Source organism: Triturus cristatus, chromosome 10 (assembly GCF_964204655.1).
Source record: "Triturus cristatus chromosome 10, aTriCri1.1, whole genome shotgun sequence".
Taxonomy (NCBI): domain Eukaryota; kingdom Metazoa; phylum Chordata; class Amphibia; order Caudata; family Salamandridae; genus Triturus; species Triturus cristatus.
The window spans coordinates 331,383,681-331,403,472 of NC_140593.1; the positions used below are offsets into that span (position 1 = coordinate 331,383,681).

General features: G+C 42.3%; 1 protein-coding gene across 1 annotated transcript in view; it reads left to right on the forward strand.

Annotated features, from left to right (window-relative positions):
• The window catches only part of IGF2BP3 (insulin like growth factor 2 mRNA binding protein 3), a 643,796-nt gene that overhangs the window by 250,517 nt on the left and 373,487 nt on the right, over window positions 1–19,792 (forward strand). The window contains exon 6 of the mRNA XM_085631537.1: window positions 8,933–9,217. Within this exon, the coding sequence (XP_085487663.1) occupies window positions 8,933–9,217 (285 nt within the window). The remainder of the gene's footprint in view (window positions 1–8,932; window positions 9,218–19,792) is intronic.

The window sequence follows — 19,792 nt, forward strand, 5'->3', positions numbered from 1 at the left end:
TAATAAATAAAGGATGCTGTCTAAATCACAGGATTCGCCTGTTTGGCAAGTGCGTTCTCGCTCGGGGACACCTTTTTGGATATAATACATAGATCAGGGGTCTCCAACCTTTTCTGTAGTGAGAGCTACTTCTGCTCAAGGAAAGTCTTCTCGAGCTACTAGAAAAAGGTATACATGTAAAATAGTGACTACATTATGGCCACCCAAAGTAAGATTTTCAGTAGTTACCACCCAAGTATACAAAGTGCGGTTACCAGCAGAAATGCTGGGGAAAAGTACTTAGGAAGTAACATTCAAATCTTGACATACTCAGTGGCACAAAGGACATAAGCACAGCAGTAAGTCTCCCCAGCTCAGCTTGAATTATCATTCACCAGTTTCGGAAAATTCAAATTTTTCTATCTAATACTACTTTCCACTGTGGGCAAACAAACTCAAGGTTCCAGAAGAAACCCCATTTTTGAAAACTAAAACTGCTTTAAAATATCAGTTTTCGAGAAATGCAAAGTCTCAAAAAATCAGATTGTCATTATCATGTACTCCCATGTACTAATGCCTCATATGGACAGACTACTTTGAATTCCCAGGTATGAGTCATATGCCATGGATGCTCACCATTGGTATAGGAAACAATGGTCCTAGACTTCTTTAAAGCTACAATTCAGTTATGAAAAACCTTCATTAGTCAAAGGGCATCCGGTACATATAGAATTAGCATTGTATCATTAATGTACCACCATTTTCTTTACAATGCAAACAAGTAGATCTTCGAAAGACACAAAGACACAAAATATCCCTCCAATAGTGACTGTTTATTATTTAGATACTTTTATAACAGATCACCATATTCAATGCTCCAAATAGAGAAAGAGGTTGCTCCAAGGGGAGTGTGAAAAAGGAAAGTGCTCGTGAAGTAGGACCGATATAAAGGAGAGGAATCCGAAAGGCAGATTCAATAACCAATCAATTACACATTCTGTTATCCTTAGTAAAACTGGTCGTGGTTCATAGTGGCACCAGTTTTACAGATAGGCCTGTCCCTTGTGGATTTACAATTATTCATTTCATGCTTTTCTGATGACGCACAGAGAACATTCATCTGTGGAAAGGCAGGCTAGAATGATATCGGGTACAGGCCCACGGGGGGGGTGTGGGGGGGGTGTGGAAGGGTGTCGACGTTTCGACCCTGGTGCAATGAGGGTAATTTATATCCTCTAAAGGTGGGCCTTCAGGACGGGGGAGGGGAGGCAACCTAGGGTGGGGTACAGTCAGGATAGAGCCCCTGAGGAATACCCGCCTGCAGAGGATATAAATACCCTCCTTGCACCAGGGTCGAAACGTCGACACTCCCCCGAAGCCCCCCCCGACCCAGTGGACCTGTACCTGATATCAAGGCATGGCCTGGTCGTTCGGGCTGGACTGTTCCCATGAGGCACAGGGTCAGACTGAGTTGCATATGGCCATGTCTGAACTGGGGTGGCAGAGTGGGCTAAAGAACGGTGATGGATTAAACCCAGATCAGTTGACTGGGGGTGAGTGCTTGCAATGTTCAACACTCCGTCCATCATTTCCTTTGGTTTTGCTTTGTTCGCCATAAGTTGGCAGGGTATGCTCAGACGTGAGTCCCTTGCTCACTTTGCCACTGGATTCAAGCAAGCCTGGCTGAAGACGGCTGAAATGCCAGAAACCGGTCCTAGGAAGCTTGTTTCCGGTCCAGGGAAGACATGGCTTGGCAGTTCGGGCTGGACTGTTCCCATGAGGCACAGGGTCAGACTGATTTGCATATGGCCATGTCTGAACTGGGGTGGCAGAGTGGGCTAAAGAACGGTGATGGATCAAACCCAGATCTGTTGACTGGGTGGGAGTGAGTGAGAGAGAGTTAGTTATTTGAACTAACTATAATGGTGAAATTTCATTGGTTTTTTACGAGTGAAATATCCACCTAACTAGAACATGTGTGAAACCTATGGTTTTTAAGTGAATTTGCAAGGTTTTTTTAAATGCTAATTCCCAACTATAACGTGCCTGAAACCTATGGTTTTTTAAGTGAATTCGTACGGTTTTTAAAATACTAATTTAAAAAAAAAAATTTTAATGGTTTTTCACCGTGCGCACCCCGCGATTTAAAAAAAAAAAAAAAAAAAAATTCTCACCCTTCGGGGTACTTTAGGGACCCCCTGACAAAGGCTAGGGGGTCAGGAACTCTCTACCTCGCCACCTTTTTCACTCTCGCACCCACAACAAACAAAATGGCGGCCAACACTTCCTGATTTCGACTGATTCGAACGTTGACTGACATGTAACCACCAATCGGAATTACGCTCGCGCACGTTGGGCGCGGCTTTAGATATGTATGTGCTTTTAAATGCAATTTTCTCAGGAACTACTGAACAGATGGACTCCATATATGCAAAAGGCACATGCCTGACCTGAGGACTACCTCTCTGCCAAATTGCAAGTAATTCTGTTCAGCCGTTCGGGCTGTACCTTCGACTAAAGGTCCTTTGTGAAAATGCATGGGGAAAACGCGTTTTGGGACCCCCTTTTTTCTTGGCCCCCGCTTGACGAATCACCCCGAGACTTTCAGGGTAGGAGCTGAGCGGAGCGCCCCATTAGTTTTGAAAATTTTGCGAGGATTCGTCAACCAGCGCCCAAGTTATTCAAAATAGAATTTTCAGATTTCCTATGAAAACACGGTCCCAACTATAACTATCTACTGGCGACCGCCAGTAGATAAAATATAGAGATCTAGTTAGATCAGGGTTCCTCATAGTACGGCCCGCGGACCACTGGCGGCCCGCCCGGCCTTCATTGGCGGCCCGCGGACCTTGATCGATGCCAGTACACTTCCTTGGAGGGAGTAAGCAGGGAAGATGGCCGCAGGAGCAAACGTTGTGAATACGCTTTAATACGTATTCACGTTTCCTCCTGCGGCCATCGTCTCTGCTTGCATCGGATTGGCCTGCCTGCCTCTGACGTCACACGAAGCTCACGCCCTTTAAAAGTCAGCTGTAACTAGCGCAAGTTACAGCTGACTTTTAAAGGACCTTTTGGTGAGCTTCCTGTGTCCCTCTTCACGACGTCCATCCTGCCCGCAGCCCCGGAGAACCTTCAAGCAGCGCCTGCACAGGTAGGTTTATTTTCTTTAATCGTTTGTGCGTGAGACCTACGAACGTGCTTTTTAATATAGTGAAGCCATGCGACCAGGAAAATGTGTCATGTATATTTTCCTACAGTTACTCCATATGGCTCCTGCGCGCAGCCTCCCCAAGTCTCTCTAACTGTGAGCGCATGCACCGGTGACAGCCTTTAAGCCTCCGAGTCTTCACTCTCTTTCGGTCTTGCTCCTCAGTTAGTGCAAAACCAAGACTTCAGGGAACGGGTATTACCTTCTCTTTCCTCCTTTCCTTTATTTGCTCCCCTGTGAAATGGATCCAAAAAAGAAAACATTTTTGCTGGAAACGTCCTTTTTCTGACACCAGTGCAGCCTCTGGGTGGAGAGGAATAGAAGATTCCAAATGTCAAAAATACATAACTAATTAAAGCAAGACAGAGTGGTTGCAATGTGTCAAGATTGATTTATTTGCACCTAAACACATTAGCGCCACGTTAGTGTTTGCCAGTGAAGTGATACTTTTGTTTTCTCCACTCTTTGAACAACATTGTTTTCCCTGTGTGGGAAAGTGCACCTTGCCTGGAGGTACTGAATGGGAATTGGAATTGGGAAAACGAAATGTATACAGCGTCTGTGTGTTTACGAATGTGGTCTTTTTAAGCCATACCGCCTATGTTTTGAAAGGATATATGCAATGGGCACTGAAACGGGTCCTTTCCGGGCCCTGTATTCATGGTCTTACCTTTTCATGCGAAAGCACTCGCTGCTTACATTTCACATGCTTTACTTAATCTTGCATTCCCTATGAGTGTTTGCGTTTTCTAGGATGTTAATTTTTTTTAAGCAGCATATTCTTGTCAAGTGCGTAATTAGAATTGAGTCACATCCAGGTGTTTATAGCGGGTCAGTGCAGTGCAAGTTGCTCTTTGTAGTTGCATCTGATTGTGAAATACAGCATTGTCTAATGTTTTGAAAGGTTTTTTTTTACTCTAGCTCCGCCCCCCACTGATCCCACCCCCACAGACTCCAGCCCTATCAGTGCGGCCCTCGGCCACTAACCACACTGTAATTTTGGCCCCCGATAGAAAGTTTGTGAGTACCCCTGAGTTAGATAGTTATAGTTAGGACCGTGTTTCCATAGGAAATCTGAAAATTCTATTTTGAATAACTTTGGCGCCGGTTGACGAATCCTCGCGAAATTTTCAAAACTAATGGACGCTCCGCTCAGCTCCTACCCTGAAAGTCTCGGGATGATTCGTCTAGCGAGGGCCCGAGAAAAAAGGGGGGTCCCAAAACGCGTTTTCCCCATGCATTTTCCCTTAGGACCTTTAGTCGAAGGTACAGCCCGAATGGCTGAACAGAATTACTTGAAATTTGGCAGAGAGGTAGTCCTCAGGTCAGGCATGTGCCTTTTGCATATATGGAGTCAATCTGTTCAGTAGTTCCTGAGAAAATTGTAGTTAAAAGTACATAAATATCTATAGGCTCGCACCCTAACGTGCACAAGCGTAATTCTGATTGGTGGTTACATGTCGGTCAACGTTCGAATCGGTCAATCAGGAAGTGTCGGCCGCCATTTTGTTTGTTTTGTGTGCGACAGGGAAAAAGGAAGGTGGCGAACGTGAAAAGGCGGCAGGGTACAGCGTTTCTGACCCCTAGCCTTTGTCAGGGGGTCCCTGAAGGACCCCGAAGGCTGAATTTAATTTTTTTTAAATTTATTAAAAAATCGCGGGGTGCGCGCACGGTGGAAAACATTTTTTTTTAAAAAACCTTTTAAACTAGCCATTCCATATTACAGGATACAGTCCATCTAATAGGTAGTTTATTGTAAAATAAATATATAAAAAATATAATACATACATAACTTAGCATTTAAAAAAACGTACAAATTCACTTAAAAAAACCATAGGTTTCACACATGTTATAGTTAGCTGGACATTTCACTCGTAAAAAACCATTGAAATTCCCCTGTTATAGTTAGTTCAGATGACTATAACTCGCACAACCGCCACTCTATCACAAGGATGATGTCATGAGTGATGCCACTGACCATGTCATGAGTGATGTAATATGTGACGTCATCAGCAGTGGATTGCGGGCGCGCGAGTTATAGTTATCTGAATTAACTATAACGGGGGAATTTCATTGGTTTTTTTACGTGTGAAATGTCCAGCTAACTATAACGTGTGAAACCTATTTTTTTTTTAAGTGTGTGTGTGTGTGTGTGTGTGTATATATGTATGTATATGTATATATGTGTATATATGTGTATATATGTGTGTATATGTGTGTATGTGTGTATATATGTGTATATATGTGTATATATGTGTGTATATATATATATATGTATATATGTGTGTGTATATATATATATGTGTATATATATATATATATATATATATATATATATATATATATATACACATACATCACCCAACTTCAAAAGGAAACTCCAAACGAAAAAGGCACGGAATTCAGGTTGATGGTATACGGCTTCTTTTATTGGATCAGGTCATCCTCGAGCCCAAGACCAAAGAGACTCGTTTCGGCTTCTATGAAGCCTTTGTCAATCTATTTGGTGACATTTCACTTTCACCCTAAATAGTCACTCCCACTTAAGGCATTAGTAAACCTAAACAACATACTACGTGCCTCACTTCAAAACCTCTACATTTAACAAGTGCTCGGATGATAGATAAAAATGCTGTGCAATGCACATACAAAATGTATACAGTCACATTTGGCTTTGTGAAACACTATGGCTGTAGTGTGTAAACATTTAACCCCTTCAGCGTGGCGCGTATTACCGCGCTGTGCTGAAGGTTCCGTGCGCGGGCCATGACGGAGCGGTTCCGTCATGCGCACAGCGCAACCGGTGTGCATGACGGAACCGCTCCATCACTCGCATCGAAGGGGTTAATTATCGCCAGAGCGTCTTTCACTTAGAAATGCATCCCAGGTCTGAGGGGGGGACAGAGGTGCTTTTTATCTTTATTATGATATAATTGCAGCATGTTTTAATGTCAAAGAATTTGCTTAAGACTCTATATTTTATATAAATGTTAGATTTACAGGTGTCACGTTTAGAGCTTTTGGAGATACATATATAATCCCAATGCCACGACAACTACTCCGGCGCAAAACAAGGGCACAGGTTGGAAGTTTATTCACATCAAAAAGTACAAATGACTCGTTTCGGCTGCCAGACATGCAGCCTTGATCACATAGCGCTCTGTGAAAACATGTGCAGAATATATACAGGTGAATGCAATAGTCTGATTACTATGTCTATGGTAGTGAGTAGGCATTTTACTACGTTAGTTATGCGTGTCTTTTTACTGCAAAGAGAAAAGCAACTTTATAGTGACATAGCAAGGCATGGAAACAACAAAGAGCAGACTATGTGCACATGAAGACAAAGTCCTCTGGCGGCCCAGTTTCAAAAGAAATATATATAGCAGACTCCGTTAGTGTCGCGCTGCCTCAACGTTAAAACAATCACGTTGCATAGTGCCAAACTTTCAAGCATTCCTGGATGAAGGTGCAAGGCCTTCTATCTGATGAAAGCTAACGTGAGTCTATGCGAATGACTATAACGTGGCCCGTGAATATCCGAGCCTCAGGGGCCCCGGAATATCCCCATCAGTCAATAAGCATAAAGGACCGTGCTTGCTGTCGTGAAGTGAAAATCGGGGCTATATATTTAAAAAAAACTATTTGGATCTGTCCCCACCCAAAGGGGGCAGAACAAAGTGCACACATTGCACCCCCTAGTGAAGCGACTCTTGCCTAAGGGGCCGCTTCCCGACACTAAATGGCCATTCTAAAAAAGAAACCATCATTGGTGGCCCATTGGGTACATATATATCACTTTTAATACCAATCTGCCCCTCCTCCCCCCAAGGGGGCAGAACAAACTGTACATATTGCACCCCCAAGGGGAGTGATCCTTACCCAAGGGGCCGCTCCCTGAAACAAAATGGGCATTTAAGAAAAAAAACATAATTGGTGGCCCAGTGGGCACACATCAGTTTGTTATTGGCAACGCACTTAATAAAAGCAATACACAGCAAGCTGCCTACAACCCTATTGGGCCGGCCGCGATGATTGTACCAACAAAGTCAGTGGAAAGAGCAAGTCTTAGGGTATGTCCTTTTTAACCCTTTAATGGAGTGAAGCCTACAGGCTCACTCATTTTTAAAGTTGCACTGCTGTGTGCTTAACTCACCCTTGTCCTACATTGGTTTGGTGTAGAGCTGTGCAGTGCATGAGTGTTGTATCTGCACTTGGTGTATTTGTGCCTGGGAAGGGCACAACACAGGGATAATGCAGTACTAAGCAGTGTGTGCATGGTGATTGCATGTGCTGGGTGTACGTGTGCCTGTGAGTACTACAATACATGGAGGGTATAGTGCCATGCTGGGAGTGCATGTTAAATGTGTGTGATAGACTTATGAGTGCTTGTGAGTGGTACAGTGCATGAGTGCCCTAGGTTCCATCTTGGAAGACCCAGGCCTGCATGGTGTAACATGGAGGAGGTTGATAAATCCCCCAAGACTGATTTGTTTAGTGCTGCATTCCTGTAAGTTGGGTGGGACACACTGGAGTGTGGGTACTCTTTGATTCAGTGTCAGGTCAAAAGTAAGGTCCCTGGGCACATCTCAGGAAGGGGATAGGGCTGATATGAGAATTAGAAGTGTAGTACTGGGGCCCTGGGCTAACCTTTTGATGCACACATCACTGACTGACATCTGGTCCAATAATGATTTAGTGGGTGTCCCTGGGTTCTAGTAATTAAGTGGAGTGTACCGAAGACCTACTGTTGAGATGCTTCTCAAATCGGTCTTGTTGGTAGACTTAATAATTTTGTATATTCTTATGGTTTACGGCCCACTTGTTCTGATGGGACTAATGTGTTTTCTCCTGTTTTGTCATTGTTAGCCATCACCACACATCGAATGAGCACAATTCTCAATATTGAGTTTAACTCTCTATCGTATTACGCCCAAACCTCAGTTTTTTGTTTTTGTTTAGTTGATTCTCATTTCATTCTCCAGTATATCAATTCATTCTCTTTAATCTAGAAACATTTGTCCTGTAAAGTATTTATTATGCGAGTAGTGGGCACTTCAGTGGGTTTAGTTGCCGAATTGCGTTTTTTTTCCCTCAACTTTTAATTTGACTACGAAGCTGTAAATAAGTTATTGAAGCTAGCACATGTTGCACTGCTTTTAAATGTATTCTGACTTTTAAAATGTTGTATTTTTAGATCTGCTTTATTTGAAAATAGATGGTTGGACATGAGTATTTTCATTTCTGAGAATCATGCGGAGTGTGGTGTGGAAATAGGGAACAAAAAGGGAGTAATGTGAAGGGATATCAACGCTGAAAACTTCAGAATTTCTCACGATTTAGTGAAGTCTGTATAAATTTAGCAAATATAGGAAGGTTAAAGACTTGGATCTAGCTGGCATTCACCTTCATAGGTCTGACGTTAGCCAAGATCTTTTGTTTTTCCCAATAAAATAATGAACAAATACTTACATACAGATATATAAAGATACAGGGATTTTCAGCGTGCTCCATTAATTCGTCTGTTGTATTATGCACATTTTGTGCTTGCGTGGCTCATGGATCAGCCCACTGCCACTAGTGGTTTCCTTCTTTGTGAATGATGGCACTCTAGTCTCCTTACAGGGTGACATTGTTGCAGAAATATCTTGATCCTTAACTTTGGGGATAATGTGTATCACTTAACGTTGTGAGCTGAGGCTGACCAATTTTGGTTAATCTTTTTTTTTCTTTTAAAACAAATAGGGGAATCGAAAAATTGAATGGATACCAGCTTGAAAATTATTCTTTAAAGGTCACGTACATCCCAGATGAAAGTGTAACCCCTCCAACACCGCAGCAGCCTACACAAGGCAGACGTGGATTTGGACCCAGAGGACCACCTAGACAAGTATCACCAGGAGCAACAGTGAGGCCAAAGCAACAATCTGATGTTCCACTTCGAATGTTGGTTCCCACGCAGTTTGTTGGAGCTATAATTGGAAAAGAAGGAGCTACTATTAGAAATATCACAAAGCAAACACAATCCAAGTAGGTTTGTCTGCTTGATATTCTTTCATTTTAAAAACCATTTTTTTGTCCAGTAGTTTGATGCAGAATGGATAGCAAAGCAGTTCTCTTTATCGTAGAGGCAAGTCTGGTAGTTTTTGTGATTTTTGCGTATGCCAAGAAATGCCTGAAATCATTACTGGTCCTTTGCTTTTTCTTGTACACTTCTCACTAGATTGGTTAAACCTCTCTTCAGGTACCACTGTGAAACTGCAGTAGACAAAACCAGACATCGACATCTATGAACTATAGAAACACCTGCTTACAGGTCCTGCTATCTAAATTATTTGGTCACACATTCCCACGAATAATTTTGAGTTTTTTATTTTGCGTATTTTTTAATCATGTTGCTTGAGGAAATTCTGTCACTTTTATTGATTGCGATGGGGTATCGGATCACTTTTCTAATTTAATTTTTAAATTTGCCTTTTTGAAATGCCAAGGCTAGTTTTGAGGATGACTCATTATAAAATTAGAAATTCAGCATAAAACGTACACTAATACAAAGGCAGTAGCTTGTGGGTTAACTTTCCATTTCTCTTTTTAAAATTGTTCATTAAAGAATCCTTTGGCCACCAAAAATACCCATGGGGAAGGGGGGGGGAATAACGGAGTGGGGTGGGGAGACCCCGTTCCCAGGAGATGTTGCAAAACAGTATGCCGACAGCCTTCTTTCTGTTGCCAGCAGAGATGATAATGAGCACTTGCTTGAAGTCGAAGAGAAGGTAGATTTCAGAAAGTTAATTGCCGCCATTGCGCTTCCTTCAAGTACATAGTGGCCAAGGCTTTGGTGGTTCGCGGATATCCTCCATATGTACGAGAGTCCTTCAACTGAATTCCTATGTAGACAAACTGCAAATTCTACAACCCAACTGACCCCACTTGAACTTGGTAGCATGGCTCATGAACACAGTATTGTGTGGCCACTTACGTCTGCTGCAAGATGCCATTTACATAATGAAAAAAATGGAAGCACATCTTTTTCTAATGGGTACTTGTAAGTCACAGATCCCTCACCTTCTGAATCTCCCCAGGGACCAGAGAGGATCCAGAAACACTTTGCAATAGCGTGCCGGAAGATGCCATCAGCCTCTGTTGCAGTTCTGTACTGTCTGAGCCACACACAGGCGTCACCCCCTGTATGCTAATGTTGGTTCCTCTTTTCACGTGCTCTTTCTAGCTCTGAAAATTTACTTAGTGTTTCAGTGTACAGTGATTTCTCCTTCCCCCACCTACCACTCAGCACCATCAAACCACTGGCTTTAAACTATGCCAGCAGATGCCAGTTTTGAACCTGCAGCCTCGCTTGATTTCACCAGTAATTTGCTCTATTGCACGAGACAGATTTTCACCAGGCATTCCTATGTTCCTGATATAGTGTTCTACTCTTGAGAGACTTACTGTTATGTCTCCTGCGAGCAAAGTCAATCATATTATTTTCTTACAATACTCTCAAACAGCGAAGAAAATACACTATGGGCAAACACTCTTCTGTTTAGAAATCTTTGCTGTTTTTTTAATTTTTATGCGATGTCTGTTAGGCCCCATGGCTAATGCTAAGCACCCTGTGGGACATGGTGAGTGCGATTTCATCTGCTTTGCCTTAAAATTTCCAGATTACTATAAGCTGCTTTACGCAGAACAAGACAGGTGGCCAGAGGCCACCATACAAAACGTTTATCGACGACCTACCCCTGGGGGCCCTTTCAGATGCCGCGTGAGTGCAACTCGACGATCCGCTCACAATTTAACGAACAACTGCACCATAGCTGCGCCCGGGCACGGCTCTGGTCCCCAGTGGCTTTCAATGCAAATTCTTCAAAATGTATATGTTAAAACTAGGCTCCCCCTATCTATGGGAGCCACAAACTGCGGTACATAAGGGACTACTTCCTCCGGACCAGATACATGCTGTGGTGATAGTCTGCCTCAAACCAAATCGGACCCTGGAGTGACACTCCATTTTGCCCAATTTCTCTCATGAATATCCAGGCCAAACTGCTTGCCGAAGTATTGGCCTGTGGACTCGTGCCCTATATAACAAAACTAGTTCACCCACATCAAGCTCGCTTCATACCACGGCGTCCAACACATCACAATATGGTGTGCCCATAATGCCATAGCAGTCATCAGTTGCCTGGGAGCTCCAGCCTCCCTACTATCAGCTGACCTAGAAAAGGCCTTCGACTCTGTTTTCGATGCTTAAATATCGGCCCCAAATTTCTAAGATACTTAGGCTTACTATACAAAGATCTTACAGCTTCAGTGCAAGTAGTCGGCCCTGTTCCTCCACGATTCCCTATACATAGAGGTACCAGTCAGGGTTGCCCCTTATCTTTTTGCATTAGCCATGGACGTCCTGGGTGAGAGTGGACGGCCAGTTATGCTGCTTTGAGTGGTCGCCGGGAGTATCGGACATGATCGCGTTATGTGCCGACTTTCTATTCTTTCTATCCGACCCCGATGCATCAGGCCAGACTCCTCCGCATTATGCAATTGTTCGGTGAGACGTCCGGACTCTACATGAACGCCGACAAATCAGTCCTTTGGGCGATACTGGGGCACGGGATCTTGGAGCTTGGTCGGCTCATCTAACCATCGCTACAGAAGGATTGAAGTACTTGGGTGTCTCTTTCTCTGGCTCGCAAACTATTGCGTGGCAGCGCAACTTTGCTCCACTAACAGAACGCGTCAAGACGGAGGTGAAATCTTGGGTTCATCTACGCCTTATGCTCTATGGCCAATCAGATAAAGAAGAACAATCAACTAATGATTGACGCTGCGCACTGTGCTAAATGTAACTACGTTACAAACAGTTAGTCTCATTAACAAAGTTTCAAAAAACGCAAAACAATGGTATTCGTTTGAACATATATTTACAGCATATATGTAACGACAACTTCAAATTACAACATCATAAATGTATCAACAAATATACAAAACGGTAGACATCTACCATGAGCAATGCAATAATTAGGTATACCACATAATATTTCAAGTAATCACAAATAGATGTTTTTGATGAGCCCAATGCATTTCGGGACTTAGCTGTCCCTTCGTCAGGGGCATTCTGCGGAGAAAATACATATGTTACATGATCAGTAGAAAAAATGGATATTGTATTTATACAAGAAGATCACATGGTGGAAAATCGTGCGGTTAACATGATGCATGGTAGTAAACCGTAAATCACACGTGCGGTGGATAGACCCTCCGTTGGCTGAAGGGAAAAAAATATAAAAAAATATAAACAAGTAATCACCCAATAGCGTGAAGATAGAGATGATAAATGTGACTCTAGAGAAGAAAATGAATGAAATGGGAAACCATACAAAGTGGGAGAAAGTAAAAACAATACATAGGATGTGACTGATGAAATGTGGCTAAGGAACCTCACCTCAAATATTATGTGTATGGATCCATGAATGGAGCAAACAATGGAAGCAGGCTGACTGTTACTGCAAACTGAGGAGAACAACACAATGAGTGCATGTGCTCATATTACAATGACGCGTGTAGAAAGAAACGAAGGGGCACAACTTACCAACAGGGAAAGGTGGTGGTCAATGTAAAATGACTAGAGGAAATATAAGAATACAATATAATCAGAGAAAATAAGAGATATACCGTGCCGCTGATGGAAACGCAAAGGAGCAGAAGCCATACTCACTTAAAAAATGCTTAGACACCTAAGTGCTTTTAACAACGCGTTGTCCAGGCGATAAATAATGCGGAATATATGATGAATCAATCGCTCGAAGGCAGCATGTGGCAGCCAGTATGTTTATTCCGTCTCCGGAAAGGGCACTACAAAGTAATGACAGTGTATAAATACGAGCTAATCCTCACGAGTAAGCTTCACAGCTCGAACGGCTATAAACAAGAGCACGGCACGGTATATCTCTTATTTTCTCTGATTATATTGTATTCTTATATTTCCTCTAGTCATTTTACATTGACCACCACCTTTCCCTGTTGGTAAGTTGTGCCCCTTCGTTTCTTTCTACACGCGTCATTGTAATATGAGCACATGCACTCATTGTGGTGTTCTCCTCAGTTTGCAGTAACAGTCAGCCTGCTTCCATTGTTTGCTCCATTCATGGATCCATACACATAATATTTGAGGTGAGGTTCCTTAGCCACATTTCATCAGTCACATCCTATGTATTGTTTTTACTTTCTCCCACTTTGTATGGTTTCCCATTTCATTCATTTTCTTCTCTAGAGTCACATTTATCATCTCTATCTTCACGCTATTGGGTGATTACTTGTTTATATTTTTTTATATTTTTTTCCCTTCAGCCAACGGAGGGTCTATCCACCGCACGTGTGATTTACGGTTTACTACCATGCATCCTGTTAACCGCACGATTTTCCACCATGTGATCTTCTTGTATAAATACAATATCCATTTTTTCTACTGATCATGTAACATATGTATTTTCTCCGCAGAATGCCCCTGACGAGGGGACAGCTAAGTCCCGAAATGCATTGGGCTCATCAAAAACATCTATTTGTGATTACTTGAAATATTATGTGGTATACCTAATTATTGCATTGCTCATGGTAGATGTCTACCGTTTTGTATATTTGTTGATACATTTATGATGTTGTAATTTAAAGTTGTCGTTACATATATGCTGTAAATATATGTTCAAACGAATACCATTGTTTTGCGTTTTTTGAAACTTTGTTAATGAGACTAACTGTAACGTAGTTACATTTAGCACAGTGCGCAGCGTCAATCATTAGTTGATGGTTCTTCTTTATCTAGTTTTTCTTTTGCCCGATTGACAGCGGGCATTACGCTGCAGCACCTATATCACCTAGAATACACCCTTGGATTAATTAGAAAACAAAGGAGTGCGCTGCTTATCTCTCTTTCGCACTACTATGGCCAATCAGCCATATTTAAGATGGTCTTCCTACCCCGCCTACTATATCATTTGCAGAACCCCCTTTACCCGATCCCGGCCACCTGCTTCCAGCAAATCAACACACTACTAAGCCAATTCCTATGGGGTCGAGGTGCAAGCAAAGTGGCATTACGAATTTGCGATCAGTCTACATACTGCAGTGGCATTGCAGCGGCTGATGTACAGTTTTATTGTACAGCGACTCATCGGCAAGTGCTTAATGAATGGTGGTACAGTGACAGATGACCCGGCGTATGCGGTCGAGAGATGGTTAGTGGGCGACACTTTCTGTCCATACTTTCCTGTACAGCAAGGGGGAGGCTCGGACCTTGCCACCCGGACCCAGGATAGTATTCTGGGTCTGAAAACAGTTGCTGCGTCGAATGGGGTGGTGGGGTTGCCAAACATAGGAAACCCCAATATGGCACAAGTGCCTTCTTCCTCAGATGACTGCCCTACCTGGGTTCCGAGGCTGGGACAATACAAGTCCTTCCAAGAGCTGCAAAGTGAATTTAACCTGCCATGCACTCAATTTTACAAATATCTACAATTTTGACATGCACTACCCCTTATATCAAAGACCTAGAAACACTCCCAGAATTCAACCCTTTGCAAGGTAAACTGTTTATTGGGTGTGGGTGGGGGTCTAGGTGTTTTGAGATCAAAGAGGGGGGAGGTAGAAAGAGCTGTGATCCATTCAGCTTCCAGGTAGTCAAAAAATATCAATGGGGAATGGATCACTTGTACCTGTGTAACCAGGGTTCGATATTCTTGCTGTCTTTTCTTAGAAAACCCTCATTTACGTACATAGGTCGTAAGGCGGTATATCATGGTTCTCCGCCTTATTAAAAACGTGACCGCATCATCATTGGGTTTCTTTTGTATGCTTCCTTCACCGGAAACCACTGGTTGCTGCAGTAGTGATCACTGATGGAAAAAGTGAAGGTGCTCAAGTGAGGCGAGTTAAAAAGGTCCTCCTCCTCATGCTACCTGAAGTGTAACTTTATTCACAAGAGAACTCAAGCGGTAGGGCTTCAAGCACTAGCGCACTCGGCGTTTACATATATACATTTTTTTTTATTTTTTATCAGTAATACAGAAATTTATAGTTTTTATGCTCCCTTCTCGTGGTTTTACCGCTAAACCACACTAACTAATACTCCATCAAGGAGAAGGAACACAATTAAATGACAATAATATCTATATTAGAATGAAATCCTCAAAACGAAAAGAAGTCATTAGGCAGATAGTTCACGATTCAGATCCACTCTTCTTTATTGTAATTCAAGTCAAGCTTTCTTAATGAAAAGTCATTTGATTTTTTTTCAAATTAAAGACTTGCAGCTCTCTTGCATAAATCAGATCACCCTTTGTTGCAATATTTATTTCAGCCAACGCGTTTCATCTTAAAAAGACGTCATCAGGGCTGAAATAATAGAAAAACCAAATATAACTATTTAATTGTAACTTCAAAATAGAAACATAATCCTTGAAGTATAACTCTGCCTATATCCATTCTAATATTGAGGCAGTATCAGATGGAGGTACTATATTTAAAAAATATATAGTTTTGGATTATTTCAATGTGTACACTATCTTTACATGACGATTAGTTTGTTACCTAAACACTATCTATATTCATAACTCCATAGAGAAGGGCCTGTATTAAAAGATAAAACATTCCTATACAGTTAACACAAATCACAATTTCTATAAATTAAAAAGGTATTTATCTAATCAAATGATGACTATAGACTATTTAAATAGTAACTACTGGTTCTTAAACCACTGTAGACCTCAAAATGATAGACTTACTCTATAGTCATATAGTCATCATTTGATTAGATAAATAATACCTTTTTAATTTATAGAAATTGGGATTTGTCAGCTGTATAGGAATGTTTTATCTTTCAATACATGCCCTTCTCTATGGTGTTATGAATATAGATAATGTGTTTAGGTAATGAACTAATCGTCATGTAAAGATGGTGTACACATTGAAATAATCCAAAACTATATTTTTTGAAATATAGTACCTCCATCTGATACTGCCTCAATATTAGAATGGATGTAGGCAGAGTTGTACTTTTTAAGGCTTAGGTTTCTATTTTGAAGTTACAATTGAATAGTTATATTTGTTTTTTCTATTTCAGCCCTGATGACTTCTTTTTAAGACTAAACTCGTTGGATGAATTAAATATTGCAACAAAGAGTGATCTGATTTATGCAAGAAAGCTGCAAGTCTTTAATTTGAAAAAATCGAATGACTTTTCATGAAAACTTGAATTACAATAAAGAAGATTGGTTCTGAATCATCTGCCTAATGACTTCTTTTCGTTTTGAGGATTTAATTCTAATATAGATATTGTCAATTAATTGTGTTCCTTCTCCTTGATTGTGTAAATTTAGTCAGTTCGGAGCAGAGGGCAAAAAACATTGTTGTGCGGAATTAGACCAGTTACTAGTCCTACGCATATATTCGTCCAAATGAGTGGTCAACATGTTTCGGCCCCATAGTGCCCAGAGGGGTCGGGGGGGCCTTCTTCAGGACCTAGATTAGACACTACCGGTGCTGAGAGTTGTCCCAGTCCAGATGAGTGATTCTTGGCTCATGTGATTAAGTCATAGGACTAAGTACCTAGAGCTGCACATAATGGAAGAAACAAAGTCCGAATTTGTGACAGTGTTATATACAAGACTTGAGGTTAAAACTCATAATGGTTCATGCTGTCCTTGTAACAACGTTAAGTGAGCAAATTGTATTTTCAATAGACAAAAAACAGAATTTACAAATAAAAATAAAGGGTTCAATTTGAAAAAGTCATAAATGAGCAAATGAGAAAATGGCAATTCTTTAAACCATTGTAGGGAACGTCCAGTGAGCAACCCTGCAAGGTTATAAGTGTAATTATCGGGTGCAATGAGTAACACGTTGTGTGTTGAGGTATGGATTTTGGTTACTTGTGTTGCTAAGCGAGAACAAGACCCTCTGTGGTAATAGGGCCTGCGCCTCTTGTGTAAGAGGAAAATAAATCGCCAAGTTTCTTAAAATATGTAGGGGTAGTGCGAGTACTTACTAATGAGATGAATCTCCCGTCAGAAAGAAAAGCTTATATGAAGCATACACTTAGTGCGGTTGTAAAGAGACTATATTCTCCGTTTAATTACTGCCATTATGTAAGGAAGGGGAATGGAACCTCTCCAGTATATGTCCCAAATGCGTAAACTAATAGTAGAACTGCTGGTGCGCATTTAACTAGAGTTGTGTAGTGTCAGCGTTACCGCGAGGCTAAATAATGCAAAATCAATTCAGACGGGAGTAGTACTCTCATACCTTAGTTGCCCGTATTCTGGGCTTCCTCGCGATGCTGGTGGCAATGAGGGCTGCTGAAATCAGAAAGTTAGAATCCTACTTTTTTGGCAGAAATAATACGTTGCGTGTCAGTGGACGGCAGAAGATTCTTCATAACACCATACCTGGCGTGGCAGGCATTCGCGACTTGTGCTTGCTCCGATTCCAGGGTCCCAGGTGACGCGGGTACGCTGGGAACATCCGTTATGTGCCTGGTTGCTCAATGGCCATAGTAAACAGACTGTACCAACAATGCCACGGAACATCTATGGGGAGCATAGTTCCTCCGCCTCAAACGAAATTGTAGCAAGTTAGAGGAATACAAGATCCAAGCAAACGATCTCTGCAAAAAACTTTAGGAGACTTCCCAGTAAAGACAGTGAAGAAATACCAAAAGAGGGCTAGAAACCAGCCCAGGGAGAATCTACTCAAAGTAGTACCAAAAGTACCTACACAGTATATACTAACCTGTGTCACTACCTACAGTATAGCCAGTAACAGTGAAGAAAATGGTCAATAAATGCCTATGTAGGTGAATGAGGGTTTTCTAAGAAAAGAGGGCAAGAACACCGAACCCTGGTTACACAGGTTCAAGTGATCCATTCCCCATTAATATTTTTTGGGGGGAACATTGCCAAGATGTATCATCAGTAACAGCCACACCACCCACACTGAACGAGCTCCAGGTGACATGGCACACAGATATAGTTCCAATAGAAGACCACGACTGGACCAAAGCCCTTGAGTCCCCACGAAGTGAGTCAATCTTGTCTCTCCTCTGCTTCATCCAATTTAATATCTACACTGTGCATATTCCACACAACATATACTGTTAAGCTGGCCTAATGCCTCGCCCCCCCCCCCCCCCTTTTGTGTGTGCTGTAACACTGAGGAGGACGCCTTTCTACACACTACATGGTCTTGCAGAGTGCTCGCTAGGTTAGTTCAAGGGGTTCTATTATCTCTATCAGATGTCTTGGCTTGAGACCTACCCTTGTCACCAATGTTTTTTTTATAAATCTTTATTGAAATCAAGGCATGAGATAGAGAAACATTACATGTACATTGGCAATATTGTTATTCTACAAACGGTACTTGACAGTGATCACGAAACCATAATTACAGCCCCCATTGAAACATATTCAGATTCCATTTACAATATCTTCTCTCGATCTTGGAGGTTCACATATCTCTCCCCTGTGAATGTTCCAGTGCCCCCAAACTTGCGTCCATTTATTCGGGCACCCCCTGGCTTCGTATATAAACTTTTGCGTGACCATACACCAGTGCATATCTCGATACATGGTGGGCTCTAAGCCCTCCACAGTCTCGCAATGTTGCGTTTTGCCACCATCATCCCCAAGGTAACCCACATTCGCTCCTTGGAATTTAGGTCGGTCTGGCCCCAGATAGGGCCAATTTAATGTTACAATCTATCTGCTGTCCCAACACTTCTTCCATAAGGTTCGCTACCGCCTCCCAATATCTCTGGATAGTCGTACATTCCCAAAGTGTGTAGACAAAGGTTCCCTCCTGCCCACACCGCGTTACACAACCACCATCTGAGCTATATGCCATGCGAACCAAGAATGACCCAGACAGATAGGACCTATGGAGAAGCTTCAGCTGCACTAGGCGAAGCCTGGAAGAGATGGCCACCTCATGGCGAGGGAGGCCACCGCAGCCGGACACTTGTCGTCCAAACCCGCCACGTCGTCGTCCCATTTAGCCCCCAGGTGAGTTAGGGGGATCTACCATGTTGTCAATCAGTTTTTTGTAAATGAGTGACATGGTCTTCTCCGGCAGGTCTCCATCTAGAACTCTATCCTCGAGTGGGGTGGACTCAGAGTTCACTACCTTTAGGGAGAACCGCTAGTAGTAACGCATGCCTAATTTGGAGATACCTGAAATGTTCAGATTGCGCTAACTCTTATTGCTGCTGCAGCCAACGAAAAGGGACCACCCCATCAGATTTCCACAAATCACCCACCTTGGATATACCTTTATGGTCCCAGCAATCAAACCCCCTCGAGCGTTTCAGCATTCCCCATGTGCTTGCTATTCCAGAGTGGTGTTGCCTGTGTAAGTTTCCCTTCTGTAGTGGGGATCTCTGTGTATAGTCATCTATCTAGTGAATAGTCCCGCCCATGTGCGGGGACCCCGGAGCAATTACAAATAATCTCTTAAGGTGTCAAATCATGCAGACCTGCATCCACCCTTAAGAGAGAATTTAATTTAAAGACAGATAATGCAGCCTATACCCACAGGCTACACTGTCCAGTACTTCAA